The sequence below is a fragment of the Siphateles boraxobius genome, unplaced genomic scaffold (assembly GCF_051911475.1).
Source record: "Siphateles boraxobius isolate OS27281-9 unplaced genomic scaffold, OSU_SipBor_1 137, whole genome shotgun sequence".
Classification (NCBI taxonomy): domain Eukaryota; kingdom Metazoa; phylum Chordata; class Actinopteri; order Cypriniformes; family Leuciscidae; genus Siphateles; species Siphateles boraxobius.
In genome coordinates this window covers 1,148,024-1,170,000 of record NW_027508741.1, presented here as the reverse complement: position 1 = coordinate 1,170,000, position 21,977 = coordinate 1,148,024, and the positions used below count along the sequence as shown (strand labels likewise).

General features: G+C 40.2%; 1 protein-coding gene across 2 annotated transcripts in view; it reads left to right on the top strand.

The window, feature by feature from the left end:
• ext1a (exostosin glycosyltransferase 1a) overlaps positions 1-21,729 on the top strand; it is an 87,076-nt gene extending 65,347 nt beyond the window's left edge. Inside the window, exons 4-12 of one of the 2 annotated variants that reach the window (XR_013203826.1) lie at positions 2,660-2,779; positions 4,188-4,320; positions 6,101-6,219; positions 7,157-7,252; positions 10,295-10,384; positions 11,455-11,615; positions 18,610-18,781; positions 20,294-21,320; positions 21,453-21,729. Coding sequence is in view for 1 of the 2 variants with exons in the window: in XM_077229953.1 (XP_077086068.1) it covers positions 2,660-2,779; positions 4,188-4,320; positions 6,101-6,219; positions 7,157-7,252; positions 10,295-10,384; positions 11,455-11,615; positions 18,610-18,781; positions 20,294-20,479 (1,077 nt within the window). In the remaining variant the exon portion in view is untranslated. Of the gene's footprint in view, positions 1-2,659; positions 2,780-4,187; positions 4,321-6,100; positions 6,220-7,156; positions 7,253-10,294; positions 10,385-11,454; positions 11,616-18,609; positions 18,782-20,293 lie in introns of both variants that reach the window. The other variant, XM_077229953.1, reaches the window with a different exon arrangement.
• Positions 21,730-21,977: the final 248 nt, after the last annotated feature.

The window sequence follows — 21,977 nt, the reverse complement described above, 5'->3', positions numbered from 1 at the left end:
GGAGCGATGCTGTGTGACCCCGGGGAACATGCTTTTTTTTTGCCGCAGGGAGTAGAGTTTTTTTGCACCGAACAAGAGCACACAGCACAGAGCTGTAGATATGAAATGCAGATGACAAACCCTTAAGACACCATAGAAAATATTTAACAGGAATGAAAAGAAAGGCAGAGAGAGTCGGAGATAATGAGACAAACGTAAGTCTCCCGACGAGGCGTGTGTACGCTTGGCTACTTGTGAGAGACGAGGAAAGACCGGTATGTTTACTGTGTCTAAACATGTTGGCAGCGGACAGCATGAAGTCTAGCCAAATAAATGAAGGCGTCACTTAAAGACATTACACCCCAATCACGCTGATAAGCCACCTTTTCCTGCGAAAACGAGAGCTGAGAGTTGCAGGATCATGCTTCAAACCCCTCTTCGAAAAGCTGTGCACTGCAAAACGTGCTCATTGTAGCCATTAATCCTGACTTCCACATTTTGATAAAAAAAACAGCACACAATGTTTTATTCAGTATTGTTTTATAGGTCAAAGTGTTTTATATATTGTGCTCCTGAATTAATGTTGCTGATCAATTTGAATTTATTATTTTTTATTGTTTATATTTTATTTTATTTTTCAGTATCAAATGGTCAAAAAATGTTTACAGTTTAAAGGGGCATGACATTTTTGTTTTAATTTCAGGCAAATTGATGCACTTTAAGTATTTTCTGTTACAGACTCAATAACAATGTTAATAAAGTTATTCTTTGTTGTAAGTTTATCTATATTTCTTTCTTTTTTCTTTTTCTTTAATGTTAAAAGAGAAATCCGGCGCAAAATGAACCTGGTGTGTAATAACACATTCGTAGCGAGTCGACTGTTCTCTGGGATTTGTTTTCATGATAATCGAGTGTAAAGAGTTTTATCTCTAAAAACTGTGTAGCTTATAACGCTAGTATATGGGGCATATAATAAGTAAAAAGAGATCGCTAGTTAATACCACTAACAAGGCTCAAAATAGCCCCACACCAACACGGTAGCTTAATGAGGTTCTCTACATGCAATCCGAAGCACTGAGAACTTTGTAAGTGTACAGACAGTTTAGTAATAATATACTTTATAAAGATAGTACCATCGCGGAGCCATCTTTGGAAAACAGTCTCGACCAGTCGAACCACGAACGCCGCGCTGCGAGCTGAACTGTGACTTGGAATCTCACAGTTCAGCTCACTTAGCACGGCGTTCGTGGTTCGACTGGTCGAGGCTGTTTCCCAAAGATGGCTTCTGCCTGTTTACGCGATGGTACTATCTTTATAAAGTATATTATTATTAAACTGTCTGTACACTTACAAAGTTCTCAGTGCTTCGGATTGCATGTAGAGACCCTCATTAAGCTACCGTGTTGGTGTGGGGCTATTTTGAGCCTTGTTAGTGGTATTAACTAGCGATCTCTTTTTACTTATTATATGCCCCATATACTAGCGTTATAAGCTAAACAGTTTTTAGAGATAAAACTCTTTACACTCGATTATCATGAAAACAAATCTCAGAGAACAGTCGACTCGCTACGAATGTGTTATTACACACCAGGTTCATTTTGCGCCGGAGTTCTCCTTTAATAAGGATACAACGTTATGCAGAGGTGTACTTATAACAATTTTATAAACAAATGATACTATTTACAGTCGCGGCGGAGAGTTGGGGGGCGCGAAATGTTTACTTCTTCCTTGGGGGGGCGTAACAGAAAATAATTTACAAGCACTGAACTAGCAGACAAGAACTAACGGACAAGAGATACGGTATACAGTCATAACACTTATTACACAGCATTTCAACACATTAATAATTATGGAGATAAGAGATATTGATTTCAGATTAAACTGTTTTAAAATCGTACCTGTTTGTATCTTATAATCCAACAGTGTACAAAACAATATTCACAAAATGTGTTTGTATGAAACAAGAGAGAGCGAATCCACGATACTGGATGGCATAATTTAATAACTGTACACAAAATATTGATTCGACTGAGTTTTAATATTTTATTAGCTCACCAAATGCAAAACTTCCACGAAGAAAAAACGTTCCTAGCGAGCGTATAGCGCTGCTGACTTCAGTGACCCGGATGAGCCTGCGTTTCTGTTCTCAGAGGTTGTTATCTGGGAATAACACACCGCTGGATGGTGCGATTGACCAATCAGAATCAAGTATTGATAATGTGTTTAAACCTCATGTAATCTCAAGACTGTTTTGAACAAGATTGAACCCCCTTTCATTGTATGGACAAAAAAAACCCACATTTTTCAGAACATCTTATTTTGTGTTCCACAAATCAAAGAAAGTCAAAGTGTGGAGCAACATCAATGACTAATAATCGTTAAAATGTTCCTTAATATGTTTTAATCTCATGCAATCTCAAGACTTCCCTATAAATGAATCAAACTAATCAGATGCAGACCCCCTATAGGTCACTCAATCAATCACCCAAGCACTAGCCTGAGATGAGAGTGAATAAGGAGACTTTTCACTTTTTGGGGTGAACTCTTCCTTTAATCTACTCTCGAAACTTCCTTTACTTACTGAAAAAGCCCAGTTCCTCTGAGTTATTTTAACCAGTGCCTTCGATTGGAAAGGCCTGTCAAGTAGACAAATAAAACATTATCTCACTTCTCTTCACAGATTCCATCGACGGTTCGCTCCATCCATCATGATCGCATTTTGTCTCTCCGCCAGCAGACGCAGTTCTTGTGGGAAGCGTACTTCTCTTCGGTGGAGAAGATCGTGCTCACTACATTAGAGGTGAGCAACGTCCTGATCAATGAACATCTTTCACTGCGTTCAAGACATGAGGCCATCAAATCCGATCGGATGCATCCCACAAAAACCTGCCCGGGTCATAATTTACCCTAAAAACAAACAGAAAATGAGAAATTTGCAGAAATTGATGCTCATTTTAGGACCATTAAGTGATTATTTTCATGATTATTAAGCACGTTTCCACTCCACAGTTCTCATTACTGTAATGCATCCGGAATCAGATGTAATTATGGGTTTATTTGTAATTCTCTTCATTTTAAATTATTTAATGATAATACTATAATGAGAATCATCCAGGCACAATGATTTAGTCAAATTAGCATAAATATGCTCATTATGTATAAATATTTTACTATTTAAATCTGTCACAAATACCATAATGAGAAGTATATATTTCCTTCCACATAATGTCAAAAAAAGGCTTAATTTTCTTTCAAATGGAAAAATAAAACATTTTGGGGTTTTTTTGCACAATTTTTTTTTTTTTTTTTGCACAAAATCTTTTACCCTCCCAATAGAATGAATTGCATGTGATCAGTCATTTCGGGAGCTATTCCTGAATGAAAACAGATCTCCATCTGGCGGGTCTCAGGCTCCGGTTTCACACACTTCTCCCTGGAAGTGTTGTAGTTCTGAGATGTGCTGGATTGCTGTTGGTGTGTAAGAGGACACCCGGGTCAGGTCTTGAAGGGTGGATCTGTGATACCGAGCATTAATATGTGTCTGAATAAACATGTCTTTGGTCCAGTTGGCCTCATGTTTATGAAAGTTAGGCTCAATAAACGCTCATGAAATTTGAGCCTTGTTCATGTTTGTCAACTGAGTCTAACAAGCGATGCCGTGACACAATAAAAAACATCTTTACTGTGTTAATCAGCTGCAACCGAAATCACATACTTTTCTGCTCAAGTCAAGTCACCTTTATTTATTTAGCACTTTTTACAATAGAGATAGTTGTAAACATTCTATGACAAAGACTGAATCAATGATTCAGGATGCATAGTCAATAATGTTTAAATGATGTAATATTTATGAGTCTGATTATGTTCTTATTGATTTGGTTGCTAGAGCAGTGCACTTGCTGAGAGACTCTGCCCACACGCTCTTCTGATTGGCTGTGATTTTTGATTGATTTGGTTGCGAGTGCCGTGCACTTGCAGAGAGACTCCGCCCACACGCTCTTCTGATTGGCTGTGATCTTTGATTGATTTTGTCACATCTGGTGTGGACAGACAAATTGCTTGTTGCTGGAAATTTGTTGCATCACGTCTGGTTTGGATACAATGTAATAGCTCTAATGAACATCCGTGATTCAGAGAAGTCATTAAAGGGATCATAAAATTGTATCAGAACATCTTGTAACAAACTCTTTCTGGATGTCCTCTTCCAGATCATCCAGGACCGTGTGTTTCAGCACAACAGCCGCAGCACGCTGATGTGGAACCGGCTGCCGGGAGGACTCTTCACCCTGCCACAATACTCCTCATATCTGGGCGACTTCCCCTTCTTCCACGCCGAACTCGGTAAGTGTGACTGAACACCCACTGACTCCACCTACTTCAGTAGCCACGCCCCAAACTCTCTAACTGCTACAGTAGCCACGCCCCAAACTCTCCAACTACTTCAGTAGCCACGCCCCAAACTCTCTAACTGCTACAGTAGCCACGCCCCAAACTCTCCTCCTGCTACAGTAGCCACGCCCCAAACTCTACACCTGCTTCAGTAGCCACGCCCCAAACTCGCCAACTGCTACAGTAGCCACGCCCCAAACTCTCCACCTGCTTCAGTAGCCACTCCCCAAACTCTCTAACTGCTACAGTAGCCACGCCCCAAACTCTCCAACTACTTCAGTAGCCACGCCCCAAACTCTCTAACTGCTACAGTAGCCACGCCCCAAACTCTCCTCCTGCTACAGTAGCCACGCCCCAAACTCTACACCTGCTTCAGTAGCCACGCCCCAAACTCGCCAACTGCTACAGTAGCCACGCCCCAAACTCTCCACCTGCTTCAGTAGCCACTCCCCAAACTCTCCACCTGCAACAGTAGCCACTCCCCATACTCTCCACCTACTTCAGTAGCCACGCCCCAAACTCTCCAACTGCTACAGTAGCCACGCCCCAAACTCTCCACCTGCTACAGTAGCCACGCCCCAAACTCTCCTCCTGCTACATTAGCCACGCCCCAAACTCCCCAACTGCTACAATAGCCACGCCCCAAACTCTCCACCTGCTACAGTAGCCATGCCCCAAACTCTCTAACTGCTACAGTAGCCATGCCCCAAACTCTCCACCTGCTACAGTAGCCACGCCCCAAACTCCCCAACTGCTACAGTAGCCACGCCCCAAACTCTCCACCTGCTACAGTAGCCACGCCCCAAACTCTCCACCAGCTACAGTAGCCGCGCCCCAAACTCTCCTCCTGCTACAGTAGCCACGCCCCAAACTCTCCTCCTGCTACAGTAGCCACGCCCCAAACTCTCCTCCTGCTACAGTAGCCACGCCCCAAACTCTCCTCCTGCTACAGTAGCCACGCCCCAAACTCTCCTCCTGCTACAGTAGCCACGCCCCAAACTCTCCTCCTGCTACAGTAGCCACGCCCCAAACTCTCCTCCTGCTACAGTAGCCACGCCCCAAACTCTCCACCTGCTACAGTAGCCGCGCCCCAAACTCTCCTCCTGCTACAGTAGCCACGCCCCAAACTCTCCTCCTGCTACAGTAGCCACGCCCCAAACTCTCTAACTGCTTCAGTAGCCACGCCCCAAACTCTCCAACTGCTACAGTAGCCACGCCCCAAACTCTCCTCCTGCTACAGTAGCCACGCCCCAAACTCTCTAACTGCTACAGTAGCCACGCCCCAAACTCTCCAACTGCTACAGTAGCCACGCCCCAAACTCTCCACATGCTACAGTAGCCACGCCCCAAACTCTCCACATGCTACAGTAGCCACGCCCCAAACTCTCCACAAGCTACAGTAGCCACGCCCCAATCTCTCCACTTGCTACAGTAGCCACGCCCCAAACTCTCGCTATTGGTTGAGCTGGAAAGAGATTGACAGATCTGTGCGGATACTCTCAATGTTCTGATGGTTCCTGGGAGGCTCAATGTTTACTTTTGTGCGGGAGATAAACTCATGAAGGGCATACTAATAATAGTCAATGAACAATAAACTGAGTCAAGAGAATGTATTTTAACAAAATATCATACATCACCTTTAACAACATACTATTAAATCTACTCTATGGAGTCTTTTATATTTTATATTTATGAATTGTCTGATTAAATGTATTGATTATTTTCTCCACAGGTATTAAACCACAGCAGAAATTCACTGCCGTCATTCACGCAGTCACGCCTCTCGTATCTCAGTCTCAACCGGTTTTCAAGTTGCTAGTGGCTGTGGCCAAATCACAGTACTGTGCCCAGGTCAGTTATATTATTTATTAATACTATTTTAGCATTTATTCATATTTTAAATGAACTTTTATTTTTATACCTACAGATTCAATTTTATTTTGAGTCTAAATTTTAGTGATTTGTTATGTGCTTTTGTCATTTTTAAAAATTATATATATTTAGCTTTCATTTATATTTATTTCAGTTTTTGTGTTAATAATTTTAGTTCCTCAACTTAAATTTGTTTATTTCAGTTTTATTAGTTCTGGAAACAGCAAATAGCTCAGCAGCTGTTGCATAAAAAACACATTAAGGATGTATTTCCATAAAAGCAAATATCAGGCTTTTAGAAATATGCTCTGGTTTTTCAACTTTATGAATTCTAACTTGAATAAACAAGATATTATAAGAGCATATAAGAGTTAATTTTGCTATTTTGGCATCAGAGAACTCATCAGATCCATTGCTAATACTTACAGATGTTTTCCCTCCAAAATGAGGTCGTTTCCTAGGAAGTGATGTCACTGAGGAACTGCCAATTGTTATTTAACCGATATAAGAGAAACTTTTCTGCCCAAATTTGAAGACTTGATCCCATCATTCTATGAACTGTGTGACACTGAAAAAATGTCCTTCTTACTCGGAGAAGATGTTAGTACAGCTGCACTAGCGGCTAAATATGTGCTAGCTATTCACAACGCCAGAGACAGCTAATTCTCTAGAGCGATCAAATGTATTTATTTATCTATTTATTAAGATAGATTACATTTGACTATATATGCACATAGAAAACAACTATTTTAAATTGTAATAATATTTCACTGTTTTTAAAGTATTTTTGATCAGCCGTAGTGAGCTCTTTCAAAAGCATTAAAGAATCTTACCGACCTCAAACTTTTGAACAGTGGTGTAAATGATATAAAAATGTTCTTAATAGTGTAATTGACCTCTGATGACCTTGTATCAGATCGTTGTCCTGTGGAACTGTGACAAGCCTCTTCCAGCGAAGCACCGCTGGCCCGTGACATCTGTTCCCGTCATCGTGATCGAGGGCGAGAGCAAGGTGAATCTCCACTTCAACATGTCTTCATATTCTCATCTTATCAAGTGAAGTGTGTGTTTTACTCGCCTGCGATGACACATGATGGATGGCGTATAGATTTGTTGCTGCTGTCGTTTTGCTCTCTGCCTTGAATGTTTATGTTACTGAAGTCAGAGATATTGAGCATTTTCTGGAGGAGGTTTCACTTCAACATGTCTTTATATTCTCATCTTATCAAATCAAGTGTGTGGTTGGTTCCACTTTATTTTGATAGTCCACTTTAGACATTCTACTAATAAGTAACTTTGCAACTACATGTCAACTAAAGCCCTATTCGCACTGGATTAGTATTATCTGGGAACCTCGTGTGATTTAGAAATCACCCCCCCCCCCCACATCTGAATTTCGTGTGGCGCATTCGCACAGGATTAGCAAAGCCTGTGATTTCACTCGAATTTACTGACCTGTCTCACGGATATGATGTCAATAGGCTATAGCTTGGAAATGTCTTGTTGAATAGGTCTAGCTGTATGCTATATTATATTATGCCTTACCGAATGCTGCTATACATGTCATTCATCTCCATCTAATCATTCTTTTTTGTTTTTGCTCTTCTGATGGTTTTCAGTTTTCTCTTTCTGCAAGGTGTATAGAGAGCCTAAGCCCCGCCCCCTCCGCTTCCGGCTCATGGGACCTTATTTCCGAAAAATTATGTGTGGTAGTCAATGGCGAGAGACAACTTATCTTTTTATTCCGTCTGAACTGTGCCCTGAATTACACATATGATGTCTGTCAATTTAGAGTAACATTTAGTTTTATGTGAAAATCACTTAATGAACTACATCTCTCGTCTCGCCTCGCACTATGTACGTCACCAAGCTCGTGTGTGTGCAGTCTGGTACAAAACACACAGGCATGACGGCGTAACGTTACGATTATAACGTTAGACTATACCAGTGGTCTTCACTATTTTTTTCATGAGAGCCGCACTGATAGGACAAAGTCAGTAGGAGAGCCATTTTTACAGGAAAGTATAAAAAGTTACATACAGTCATAACTACCATGTCTGTTTATTAATATGCCACCCCTGAACATTCAATATGCAATGCAATAAATATTTTTTTTTTAATGATTTACCAGTCAAATTTGTAACTGAGACAAGATGATTTCCCTTAATGAAAAAAAAGCAGGATTTCCAGAATAGATTCATCCCAGAATGACATTAAGTTATTTTTTTCTACATTAGCCCCTCATGTGTCTAATCATCCAAGAGCACATGCGGCGTTAAGAGCTGGAAATACCGCCATAACTGGCAACTCCGCAGGGACTGGATATGTTTACATGCACAACTTTTGTTTCAATCGGCCTGAATTCATTGTGATTGATTAATCTGAATGTATTGTAGTTTACATGAATGCTTAACATCGTGATATGATGCATGATCGGGGTGATGTGCACGTTTATAAGTCAAAAGATTCAAATTGGGAATAGGTTTTTTGACATTCGCACACTGCACAAATATACAAAGTTTCCCGCTGTTGTCGCGTAATAACCATTTTCCTACATTGGTTCTTTATTTGTTTTAAACAGCAGACTTAATATCAAATTCTGGTCATAATTTGGAGACTATGATGAACCGTTATGCCGTGCTGTTTGTATTGATCACGCAGTAAAAATGCCCAAAATCAGTCGTCTGTGGATGAGAATCTGAAACAAGGACTGGTGAGCCGTTGTCCTGCTTAACTTCACAGATACTGAGTGAAAGGAGAATTATAGAACGACGTGACACTCGTTTATACGACACTTTATTCATCAGAAGAACAGCGCGTTCAGCGCGACGGACGGCGTCCTTTCAGTTTCGGTTTTCAATCGATCAAGTTGACATGTTCTCTCGATAAACCACCCCTTTCAATCCGATCAAAATTATTTGAAAATAGAGCTGACACTTTGAGTTTTTAATGGGTTATGTTATAGTCCTACTTCTTTATAAATGTTCTTATGAAATATCTGTAGCGACTGCTTGATCATATCACTGTATTATTTACCGCCATGCGAGCCACAAATGAAAGCTTGGCGAGTCGCGCAATGAGTAACACTGGACTATAGAAATGACAGACGTTAGCTTCAGTAAAGTTAGCTTCATTCATTGAGAGAAAAGGTAAGACGTCACATGTGCGCCTTTTGGGTTTGTAGTCTTTGTAATTACGTATTTTCACAGTCTTATACCTCAACAGTTTTACATCAAACTGCAACTTTCTTGACTTTAAAATGTATCTTTTAAATTGAAAACATCAAATGTGTAATTCAGGGCACAATTCAAACGGGATCCAAATATTTCCATGACTTCCATGAAATATTTTTCCGAAATAAGTTCCCATGATGCACCGGAAGGGGAGGGACTTAAGCTCTCTATAGTTGTATGGTGTGTATAGCGATAATACCCAGCACCTAAAATACTATCAAAACACTCGAGCCTCCATTCTTCGCGAAAGATGGATAGAAAAGCGGACAAGAAACAAAAACCTTGAAAAAAATTATATACGACCCGCCAAATCACAGAGATGCGGATTCGCACGGGACTGATATTATCACAGGACCTCGGTGTTCAGGAAATATGGCGGGTCATTTGTGGGGAAATTTTTACTTTACAAATTACAGACATGGCCGATTCACACGGGATTAAGATCACAGACAACCTCCGCAATTATTACAAATCACTAGAGGTCACCAGGTAATACTTATCCCGTGCGAATAGGGCTTAACTCTCATTAGTAGAGTGTTAGTAGACTTTAGTAAACTTTCAGTAGACTGTTAGGTTATGGTGAGGTGTTAGAGTTCATGTTCATGTAGTTGCAAAGTTACTTATAGTGAGTAGAATGTCTAAAGTGGACGATCGTAATAAAGTGTTACCGTCTGGTTTTACTCGCCTGCGATGACACATGATGGATGGCGTATAGATTGGTTGCTGCTGTCGTTTTGCTCTCTGCCTTGAATGTTTATGTTACTGAAGTCAGAGATATTGAGCATTTTCTGGAGGAGGTTTCACATGTTTGATACGTTTAGGTGATGAGCAGCCGATTCCTGCCCTATGACACCATGAGAACAGATGCAGTCTTGAGTCTGGATGAAGACACTGTGCTCTCGACCACTGAGGTGAGGCTGGGGGGTTCAACAAACACGTTAGATATGCAAAGACAGTGCACTAGTACTATGAATGTGAGAAAGTGCAACACACAAAATGGCGGAATAAGTCCCACCTTCTAAATTAAAGAGCCAATTGCAGACTGGTAAAGTCATTGCATCACTGCAGCTGCCGTTAGAAGCACTTATGACTGCACATGCACTTTGGCTGAAAAATGCTTTTTTTTGTCATTATTTGAGGATTTAAAAAAAATGAGACCGGTGTTGTTGCCCGAGAGATGTTTCAAAGATGGCCACCAAGTGAATTATTTGGCTTAAAGGGACGTTTGCTACAACCAATCAAACAAAAACTGGCTATATAGGGAGTTTTATCGTACTGAATATTATTTATGCACCATTTATCATCTGTAATACCACGGTGTAACCACTAGATGGCTGTATAGCCATATATATACAAACATGGCTGTGTATTTCCTAGTTGCTAGAAACATTGTTTTCAGACATAATAATTTACTTGTATTAAGTCTTGCATTTGGATATATATTTAGACATTATTAAAGACTACTTTGTCAGATTGTTTTTTTTTCTAGATTCTAAGTGCTTTTTGTGAATTTTGGGTCAAGCATTTTATTTCAGAAAGTGTTTAAATTGCATTTGCTCTTATTAAATTGTATTATCATCAGTATAGGATTAGTTCACCAAAACATGGAAATTTCACCAAAAAAATGGAACCCCCAAGGCCATCCAAGATGTATATGACTCTCAACCAAATTAAATTAAAGTCCCCTTGTAGTCAATCATTGTATCCCTTAAAACTCATCTTTGATCAACAAAATGACATAAACGTTTTTTTCCTTGAAAATAAATTCTTCATGCCTTAAAATAGTTTGAATGTAACTCGACACCTTTGCCTCATTTAGTATGCGCGGTTCTATGAATATGCAAATGAGCCCCGCCTCCACTCACTCACTCACTCAGAGATCCACTCGTTGACGATCACACGTTGATCTGATTGGTTACAAGGTAGTTTGTGACGTCAGAAACACCAGCGACTTGTACTTATAGTGTACTCATTCCCACAGGTGGATTTTGCCTTTACTGTCTGGCAAAGTTTCCCAGAGAGGATTGTGGGATACCCTGCACGTAGCCATTTCTGGGACTCGAACAAGGAGCGTTGGGGATACACCTCCAAGTGGACCAATGATTACTCCATGGTGCTGACCGGAGCCGCTTTCTACCACAGGTCAGTCAAATAACGGACCTCCACACCGTATCTCACTGTCATTAGAACTGCAGTGGAAGGGAATGATTTGAAACACTCTCCATGAGCAGCAACAAAATACTCAAAAATACACATAAGCAAAAATCAAATATAAACGTTTTCCAGTCTAGTTGGCTAGAGCCCTTGAAATCAGGTAGGCGTTATACTATACTATAGCGAATAAAAATGTGTTTAAAAGGCATGGTGTTATTTCAGTTAGGCTAATAGCTGGTTTGATTTGCATTGAGAGATGATCTTATGGAAAGTTCCCCATGCCGATCTCTAGGTATGGTGAAGGGAATGTGATGATGTGGGATATTTATTATTAATCCCAAAGGCCAAGGGAACTTTATCAGGATGCATATTATCCCGGATCCATGAAATAACTGGCCTTTAAAAATTAAAATCTGCCTGTCTCTATGGGAATTTAACATAGGGTTGTCCTGACTTACGCAACCTGTATTTTAAAGAAGAACATTTATTTATTTATGATACATTATTCATACACAAAGAAAATTGGTGTCCTTAAAGGTTGGATTTTTCCTCATTTTTCTAATTAAGGCATTAAGATCAATTTCCAAAAGATGATTTTTTATTCCTCTTTTTAGTCAACTTTAGCATGGGTGTCCTAACTTATTCACATCACTGTATATATATATATGTGTGTGTGTGTTTAAGAGGTCTTTTATTCCAAACGCTATTAAAATTCTCAACTCCACAAATGATCGATAAACCAAATGATAGTGGCATGAACTGTATTTTTATATTTATGTAATGTGAATCTGTCTTGTGTATTTTTTTAGTTGTTGTTGTTTTAACTACTGTCTGTAAAGTTCTTTTATGTGCTGGTGAGCCAAAGATAATTTTCCACCTTGGTGGACAATAAAGAAATACAGTAACTATAGTGTTTGAAACAGGGAATGCCAAAGAGTTTAACAGAGCATTTGTGTATTGTTAGTGATTCATCATGTTTAGCCCTATTCGGACGGTAATTGTTTCTCATGTGGACGTCTGTAAAAATAAATTTGCATGATACCTCAGTGATCAAACTCATGCATTCGGATGGAGATTTATTGACGGTCCAGGAGCGAGTTTTGTGCTGCTCATGTGGTCAATCGCAAAATAATCGCAAATAAAAAATCGCAAATAAATTCGTATTTAATTTAATAATAGAAAGATAATGTTCTAATTATTATTTAATTATTTAAATCTCATTTTTAAAAATAGGAAGCCAGACCTGCATACGCTATATTTGAAATTCTTGCATATTATCTCAAAAGGATATTTAAAAAATATGGAAATTAGCGGAAACAAGTTCACGCAGCCTCTTATTTACATTAGGGTAAAAATAAAGCTGCTTGGTTTGTATTTTTTATGTCGCGTATAATAGCCTACATATTTTAAAATTGTATCATATATTGCTTCCACAATAAGGCCCAATTTAAAATGTTTACGTGTTTTTTTCTCTGTCTTCTTTTTGTTCGCTGAGGTGGAGCGGTGATGAAGTATTGCTCTTGTAAATACTTTTCAGTAATAAAAGTCTACATCTTTATAATGCATGTGACACAGGTATCGTGTGGTGCTCGGCAGTGATCAAAAAACAGTGAATTTTAAAGGGATCTCTGCTTGTAAGGCAAGGCAAGGCAAGGCAAGTTTATTTATATAGCACATTTCATACACAATGGTAATTCAAAGTGCTTTACATAGAAGAAATTAAAATAATCAAAAGAAATCAGAATAATTAAAACAGTTTAGAATAAAAGATAAAATACAGAAATCAGAATAATTAAAACATAAAGTAAAATACAGTGCAAACAGTCGGACGAACAGTGGCACAGTGCTCATTCAGTAAATGCACAGCTAAACAGATGTGTTTTGAGTCTGGATTTGAATGTGGCTACTGTAGGAGCACATCTGATCTCTTCTGGAAGCTGGTTCCAGCTGCGGCTGGCATAGTAGCTAAAAGCAGACTCGCCATGCTTAGAGTGAACCCTTGGTATTTCTAGCCGATGTGATCCTAATGATCTGAGTGATCTGTTGGGTTTATATTCACTGAGCATATCTGCAATGTATTGAGGTCCTAGGCCATTGAATGATTTATATACCAGTAATAATACTTTAAAATCAATCCTAAATGTAACTGGCAGCCAGTGTAAAGACCTGAGGACTGGTGTGATGTGTTCATATTTTCTGGTTCTGCTCAGAATCCTAGCAGCAGCGTTCTGTATGAGCTGCAACTGTCTTATGGTCTTTTTGGGAAGGCCAGTGAGAAGTCCATTACAATAATCCACCCTACTGGTGATGAAAGCATGCACAAGTTTTTCTAAGTCTTGACTGGAAACAAAGCATCTAATTCTTGCAATATTTTTCAGGTGATAATATGCTGATTTAGTTATTGCTTTGACATGACTACTGAAACTAAGGTCTGACTCCAGAGACACACCCAGATTCCTGACTTGATTTTTAGTTGTTTGACCCCTAGACTGAAGGTATGCGTTCACCTTGAGAACTTCATCTTTGTTTCCAAACGCGATGACTTCAGTTTTGTCTTTGTTTAACTGAAGAAAGTTTTGGCACATCCAATTGTTTACTTCATCAATGCATTGGCAAAGGGAGTCAATGGGGCTGTAATCGTTAGGCGATAGGGCTAAGTAGAGCTGTGTGTCGTCTGCATAGCTATGGTAAGCGATTTGGTTCTTTCTCATTATTTGGCTCATTGGAAGCATGTACAGGTTGAATAGGAGTGGCGCAAGAATTGAGCCTTGAGGGACTCCGCATGTCATGGATGTCCACTCAGACTTATGGTCTCCTATACTCACATAATAACCTCTGCCTCCTAAGTATGACCTGAACCATTTTAGGACTATCCCAGAAAGCCCGACCCAGTTTTCCAGCCTGTCAAGAAGTATTTTGTGATCGACAGTGTCAAATGCAGCACTGAGGTCGAGTAGTACCAGCACTGATAATTTGCCTGTATCAGTATTTAAGCGAATATCATTTATTATCTTTATGAGCGCGGTCTCTGTACTGTGGTGCGGTCGGAAACCAGATTGAAAATGGTCAAAGTATCCATTCGAGCTTAAGAATTTGTTCAGCTGATTGAAGACAACTTTTTCAATGATCTTGCCTATGAAAGGAAGATTTGAGATCGGTCTATAGTTGTTTAATATGGTCTTATCCAGATTGCTCTTTTTCAGGAGGGGCTTGACAACAGCAGTTTTCAGGGAGGTCGGAAAACTCCCAGAGAGAAGTGAGGCATTTACCACTTCTAGGAGATCTGCTTCTAAGCTGTGTAACACATTTTTGAAAAAAGATGTGGGAAGTGCATCAAGGGCGCAGGTTGATGTTTTTAGTTGCTGTACGGTTTCTTCCAAAATTTTGCCATCAATTTCTTCGAAATCAGACATAGTGGCTACTTTCTCGTCCTGTTGTCTGATCTGCCTGACCCCAGCGCAACTCAAGGATGAGCTGATCACCTTTCTGATATTATTGATTTTCTCAGAGAAGAAAGAAGCAAACTCACTGCACTTTCTCACTGAGAGCATTTCACTGGGAATCTGGCTTGGGGGGTTTGTCAGTCTCTCTACAGTAGCAAAAAGAGTGCGCGTGTTGTTTATATTGCTGTTTATAATATTCGAGAAAAAAGTCTGTCTAGCTTTGCTTAGTTCCTTATTGAAAGCATGGATGCTGTCTTTGTAGATGTTATAATGGACTACAAGTTTTGTCTTCCGCCACATGCGCTCTGCTTTTCTGCATTGTCTTTTCATATTTTGCACTGCTGTTGAGTTTCTCCAAGGTGCTTTTTGTCTGCCACTCTTCTTCCTGACTTTCACAGGAGCAATATCATCAATTACACTCTTAACTTTTGAGTTAAAAGAATCAAGGAGAAAATCAACAGAGTCAGCAGATATGCTTGGTGTTAAAGATATAGCCTTCATAAATAGTACACTAGTGTTCTCATTTAAGCATCTCTTCTTGACAGACACAGATCTAGCTTCAATGGCAGGAGAGATCAATATATCAAAGAAAATACAAAAATGATCAGACAGTGCTACATCCTTAATAACAATTGATGAAATGTTTAGACCCTTACTGATAAGTAAATCTAGAGTGTGTCCACGATTATGTGTGGCTCCATGTACATGCTGAGTCAGATCAAAAGTTTTTAAAACAGTTTTGATTTCTTTTGCCATATTGTTCTCTGCATTATCTATGTGAATGTTAAAATCTCCAGCAATGGCAAAGCAGTCAAACTCTGAGGAAATAGAACTTAACAGTTCTGGGTAACATTTGGGTAATTCCCAAATGATATTTGCTTACATTGATAGACATCTTTATAAAGAGCAGCTAAACCTCCGCCTCTTCTGACAGCTCTGCAGACACTCATAAAAGTAAAGTTAGGAGGGGCTGTTTCATTGAGGACTGTTGCACTGCAACTTTCTTCTAGCCAAGTTTCATTTAGCAACATGAAATCCAGGTTGTATGTGGTTATTAAGTCATTGACTAAAAGTGATTTATTTTTAAGTGAGCGGATGTTTAAAAGTGCTAACTTAACAGTCTTACTTTTTGTCCCCACAGCAATCTTGGTATGTCGTGTAATAGGCACCAGATTAGATGGGTTTGCTGTACGGCTTTTGAAGGCCTTAGACTTTCTATCATGTAATTGAACAGCAATAGAAAAAGATACAGGCACACTGGGTTCCCGCTTGTTCTGTAAACATTTGAGAAAGTTATTGTTATCATAGCGGGGACCCGACACATATCACTGAGAGCTGGTATCAGTTGTTTTTGGTTCACCTCGAGCCGCCGGAGGAGGGTGTGGGCCCTGGCGCTGTGGCAGAGGCCGAAGAGCTCTCACAGGAGGAGGGGGAGGGCGAGCTGGGCCCGTAGGCTTTGGTGGTTGTGGGGCCTGGCGTTTTTTGGTTGGTATCTGGGGGCTCGCAGCAAAAGAGTGGGATAGTCTAGTTCCAGCGTGCACCAGTTGTTCCATTTTCTCTGAGAAGCACAGAAGTGGAGATGCTGGAGAGAGTGATAATGTTTCCAGTGAGAGTGATTTTTGCTCTGGTGTTATTGGAGGCTGTAATATGCTGTCCTGGTTTCCCTGGCTGTTTTCCAGAAAGTCGTCCTTGGGTGCTGTATATTGGAGCAGTGCTGGTATGTCACAGTCTGTCTGTGGTGAGCTCTGTGGGCAGGGCTCAGCTGAGATTGTGTCCGTGAGCAGAGGTTGTTGTGGCTGAGTGGTGTTATCACTGTCCTTGTGTGATGTGTCAACCGCATGTCCATTCAGGGGCTGAAGTGAAATCCTGTGGTCATTCATACTGTATCCAGGTGTGTGTGTGCCATTCAGGTTGAGTGGATTGGCACACATTGCAGAAGGATGACGGAGGGAGAAGTAGATATTGTCCTTTAGCACTCTTGAACCAAGTTTGTTTGGGTGGTGGCCATTCTGTTGAAACAGTTGCCTCTGACTCCAGAAAAGATTGAAGTTGTCAATAAAGTTCACTCCTTTTATATTGCAGGTTTTTTGCAGCCATGTATTAAGCCCAAGCAACCGTGAAAACCTGTTTGTTCCTCTTGCTGGGAGTGGTCCACTGATGAATGTTTGAACTTTCAGTCTTTTAAGTGTTTCAAAAAGTTCATTGAAATCCTTTTTAAGAAGTTCCGACTGCTCTTTATGAATATCATTCTTCCCCACATGAATGATGAGTCGATTTGCAGTCTTATGTTTCATCAGAATGTTCTGAAGTTCCCTGTTTACATCAGATGTTGTTGCTTGTGGAAGGCAGCACGTTGTTGTATCCCTGCTATTAATGTTTCTGATTACGGAGTCGCCCACTATCAGAGTCCTGGGCCCGGCTGCGCTCTGAGCTGAGTGCCGCTGTCTGCTCGACCTTGAGCCCCAGTTAGCATCAGTGTTAGCTACTGGCTGATTCTGTCTGTGTGTGATCACATTCATCAAATTTGGGGATTCCTCATTCATTAATACTTCAAATCTGTTCTCAAGATGTATAGGCGGTGGTAGGAGACCAGTGTTTGCAGTCCTTGTCAGAGCCGTATCTGGGGTAGAGGATGCTACTGCAGTAATATGTGATGCTCGTGACAATCTGATGTCTCGAGTGCCTTTGGGTCTCGCACCCTGTTTGTGCCATCGATTAGTAAAACGATCGGCTTGTTTCTCTACACTCAGTATGGCCTGTCGAGAAGCACTAGATTCATGGGACTCACCGGCTGTATGCTGAGGACGTCCATGACGAAGCTCTGTTGTGTGTTCCGTCTGGTTTGGTTGTCCCGCAATTAACTTTGTTTCAAGAATTGCAATCCTTTGTAAAAGTCTGTGGCAGTTGGAGCAGCAAGTAGATTCCAGAGGAGGCATTTTCTTATCCTTATGAATGTAGGCAGTTTTGTTTTCTCTTCCCCGGAATGTAAGCTTTCAGTGGGAGGCTGGTTGAATAAAATAATTCTGCTTTTTTTTGTAGTAATCCAAACGTTTGAGCACTGTGCTGATGTGCTGAAGTTAAAATTAGGTGATAAAAGGAGATAAAATATAGAAATATAAAAGCGATAGAGCAAAGCGCGGAGCAGTAAGCGAGAGCGTCCGAACAGTAGCTGAGCAGGAAGTAGAATCCTGCTCAACTCCGAGATGTGGATTCGGACGGTAATTAAATCAACACTATACCCGTCGATTTATTCAGTAGTTATTTACTACTTATGGGCAGCACTTTGGTCCATTTTTAATGGTTTTGAAAGTGCTTTATAAATAAAAATTGAGTTGAGTTGAGAACACACGATTTTGGTGTTTGTCAAAAAACAGAAGGTACATTTTGTGGATTCATCGTGGATTCAGACGGCAATAAAATCACAGACTAATCCCTGTAAATGTTGAAAATAACCCATGAGAAACAATTACTGTCCGAATAGGGCTAAATTTGACAGGTTTTTATAAATGTGTTTAATGCGCCCTCTTTTTCTAATCCAGGTATTATAACTACTTGTACACACACTACCTGCCCGACAGCTTGAAGACTTTGGTGGACCAGCTCTCGAACTGTGAAGACATCCTCATGAACTTCCTGGTGTCTGCTGTCACTAAGATGCCGCCTATCAAGGTCACTCAAAAGAAACAGTACAAGGAGACGATGATGGGACAGGTACAAATCTGTGTAATTCTGTCACTGCCATATTTTAATAATGTATGATCTGACACTATGGAGTATGTCTCTCACTTCACGGAAACGCATCTAGAGAGCGCACGCATACACTACGTGATGAAGTCTAGTAGATTACACTAGTGCGCTTGAGTATTTAGACTATTAAAATGCATTTATAACGCCATCAATATTCAAAGATAAGGGGCAAAAATACCTCTGTGTGTCTATTATATTTATATCATTTAATATAGTTAATCAATATCATGTTTTTTTCTCCAAATATAAGCATGATTACAAATGTGATGTTGATTTTATACAAACCAAAAGTTAATAGGGTTATTAGTCTAACCCTAACTTACATTTTAGACACAATATTGCCTGTTTTTGTTCTAATACGACAACAGAAATCGTTGTAAACAAAGACACAGGACTGTTTTGTGTCTCTGAACACATTGAGGTGTTTCATTACTGAATGAATGAATCAGTTGAATGAATGATTCAATGACTCACTCATTAAGAGAGTCAAATGCTTCGTTCCTGAATGAAGCAGCCGTTTGAATGAATCGGTTGAAACTCAATGACTCGCTCTTTATCAGTGACTTGATGTTTTAATTTCACATTGAAAGTATCTTTTCACTTTTTAAATCATTTCAAAATATCAATACTAAACGTTTTATGTTTTAAAAAAATCAAAACATTATTTCTGCATTTGCTGCTGGTTAAACACATTCATGCCCCTCTGAACTGCATTAAACAGTCTGTGTAAAAGCATCTAAACGCCAGTTCACACGCACTGATTTCAATTGATTGGTAACAGCCCTATTGTGTCTTATTATTGTAATTGAATAATTGTAATTAATTGCATACTAAAAATTGCCTTTATAAAGGTAAAAATTCCCATAAAAGGTAAAAATCCATTCAAACTTATTGGAAACAAATAATTTCTGTCACTGCTGTGAACTGACCACCACACAGAATATTAAGAAAATTAAAGACATTAGTAGTCAGATGATTCATGACAGTCCTAAACATTGACAAGGTACCAACACAATAAACACAATCAGCAAAATATCCTCATCAATAAAATCCCAGAAAATATTAAGACATAATTTTTTGTCATTATCGCACATCATAGCTCCATCATGCGTGAGATGCTGCAATAGACGTACAGATATATAATGTAAAGTTCTTGAAAATACTTCTTTACTTACCAGTGAAGGTGATTAACTGGACGCAAATTAGTGAAAATGCACTTTTCATTGGAGAAAATATGAAGCCATGTGACCCCGTGCACATGTGCTGAAACAAGACACGAAATTGGGGTCATGTGACCACTTTTTTGTACTTTCATTGATTTGTATTTGAGTTCTTCTCCCCTGAGATATGTTTGACCAATAAATGAGTGTCTCATTTTATTAAAAGTAAACTAAAATAGACTGTTGCCTGGAGGCACAGCATACCGAGGGTTAAAGACATTGAAAAAGCCGCTAACCGACTGTCTTTCCTCCTCAGACGTCCCGGGCGTCTCGTTGGGCCGACCCGGACCACTTTGCCCAGCGGCAGACGTGCATGAACAAATTTGCCAGCTGGTTTGGCACGATGCCCCTGGTCCACTCGCAGATGAGACTGGATCCCGTTCTGTTCAAGGACCAGGTATCGATTCTGCGCAAGAAGTACAGAGACATCGAGCGACTCTGACAAACCCGAGAAACGCCTTCCCTGTGATGGGAAAAACCCACAAGGACCCTGATAAACCTGATCAGCGGGGACAAACGGGGGCACGGACACCCTCCGGGAGGGAGTGTTGTGTTCGAAGAAGATTCGTCACTAACTACAAATATATGAAATCAAAAAGCTCAATCGGAGACCGCGTTGACGTTATTTGGCATTTGGATGAGTTTCACACAACACAAACACACAAAGCTGTCTGTCTTCCACACCTCCTCTTGTAATGCTTTGCCAATGACAGCGGTGACCATGGCAACCTCGCCAGCCACACACACACACACACTTACAGATCCACATGCACTCTGATGGACTATTGTACATGGGTTTAACTCTGGATCACGTCAGATGTGTGTTTTGCTGAGGTCGCCTGTATATTTATTCAGTTCACCTTCCGCTACTCCGGCAATCGTTACGCCCCTCTTGAAAACGCAGGATGACGTCACGTGGAGAAGTCGAGTGTGTGAAAACCCGCACACAACGTCACAGTGCCTGAACTTTCAGATGGACCGTATCTGGGAGTCCAATGGGGTTTTGTATGAATGCATAAACACCTCGTTCATGCTGCTTATGTTTGTATTCAGTTTAGGTGTTCCACTAATTGGCCCAAAGGTTTAGTTTTTTCTTTCTGTACAAGCCTTTTTGTATATTTTTTTCAAACTGACATAATTGTACTTTTTTTTTTTTTTTTAAGGTTTACACTTAGTCCTAATCAGACGCGATGCGATACGATTTCAGAGACAAGCAATTTGTCTGTCCACACTAGACAAAAAAAACAAACTAAAAAAGTAAATCAGAAGAGAGTGTGGGCAGAGTCTCTACTCACAACCAAATCAATTACAAATTACAGCCAATCAGAAGAGTGTGTGGGCGGAGTCTCTACTCACAAACAAAATCACAAATCACAGCCAATCAGAAGAGCGTGTGGGCGAAGTCTCTCTGCAAGCACACTGCACTCACAACCAAATCAATCACAAATCACAGCCAATCAGAAGAGCGTGTGGGCGGAGTCTCTCCACTCACAACCAAATCACAGCCAATCAGAAGAGCGTGTGGGCGGAGTCTCTCTGCAAGCACACTGCACTCACAACCAAATCAATCACAAATCACAGCCAATCAGAAGAGCGTGTGGGCGGAGTCTCTCCACTCACAACCAAATCACAGCCAATCAGAAGAGCGTGTGGGCGGAGTCTCTCTGCAAGCACACTGCACTCACAACCAAATCAATCACAAATCACAGCCAATCAGAAGAGCGTGTGGGCGGAGTCTCTCCACTCACAACCAAATCACAGCCAATCAGAAGAGAGTGTGGGCGGAGTCTCTCTGCAAGCACACTGCACTCACAACCAAATTAACTAGTACATAATCAAATTCATAAATAATACACCATTTAAACATTATATATATATAATGTTTATATATAATATACATTATAGCCTGGGAATTATTATATAATTATCATTATATAATA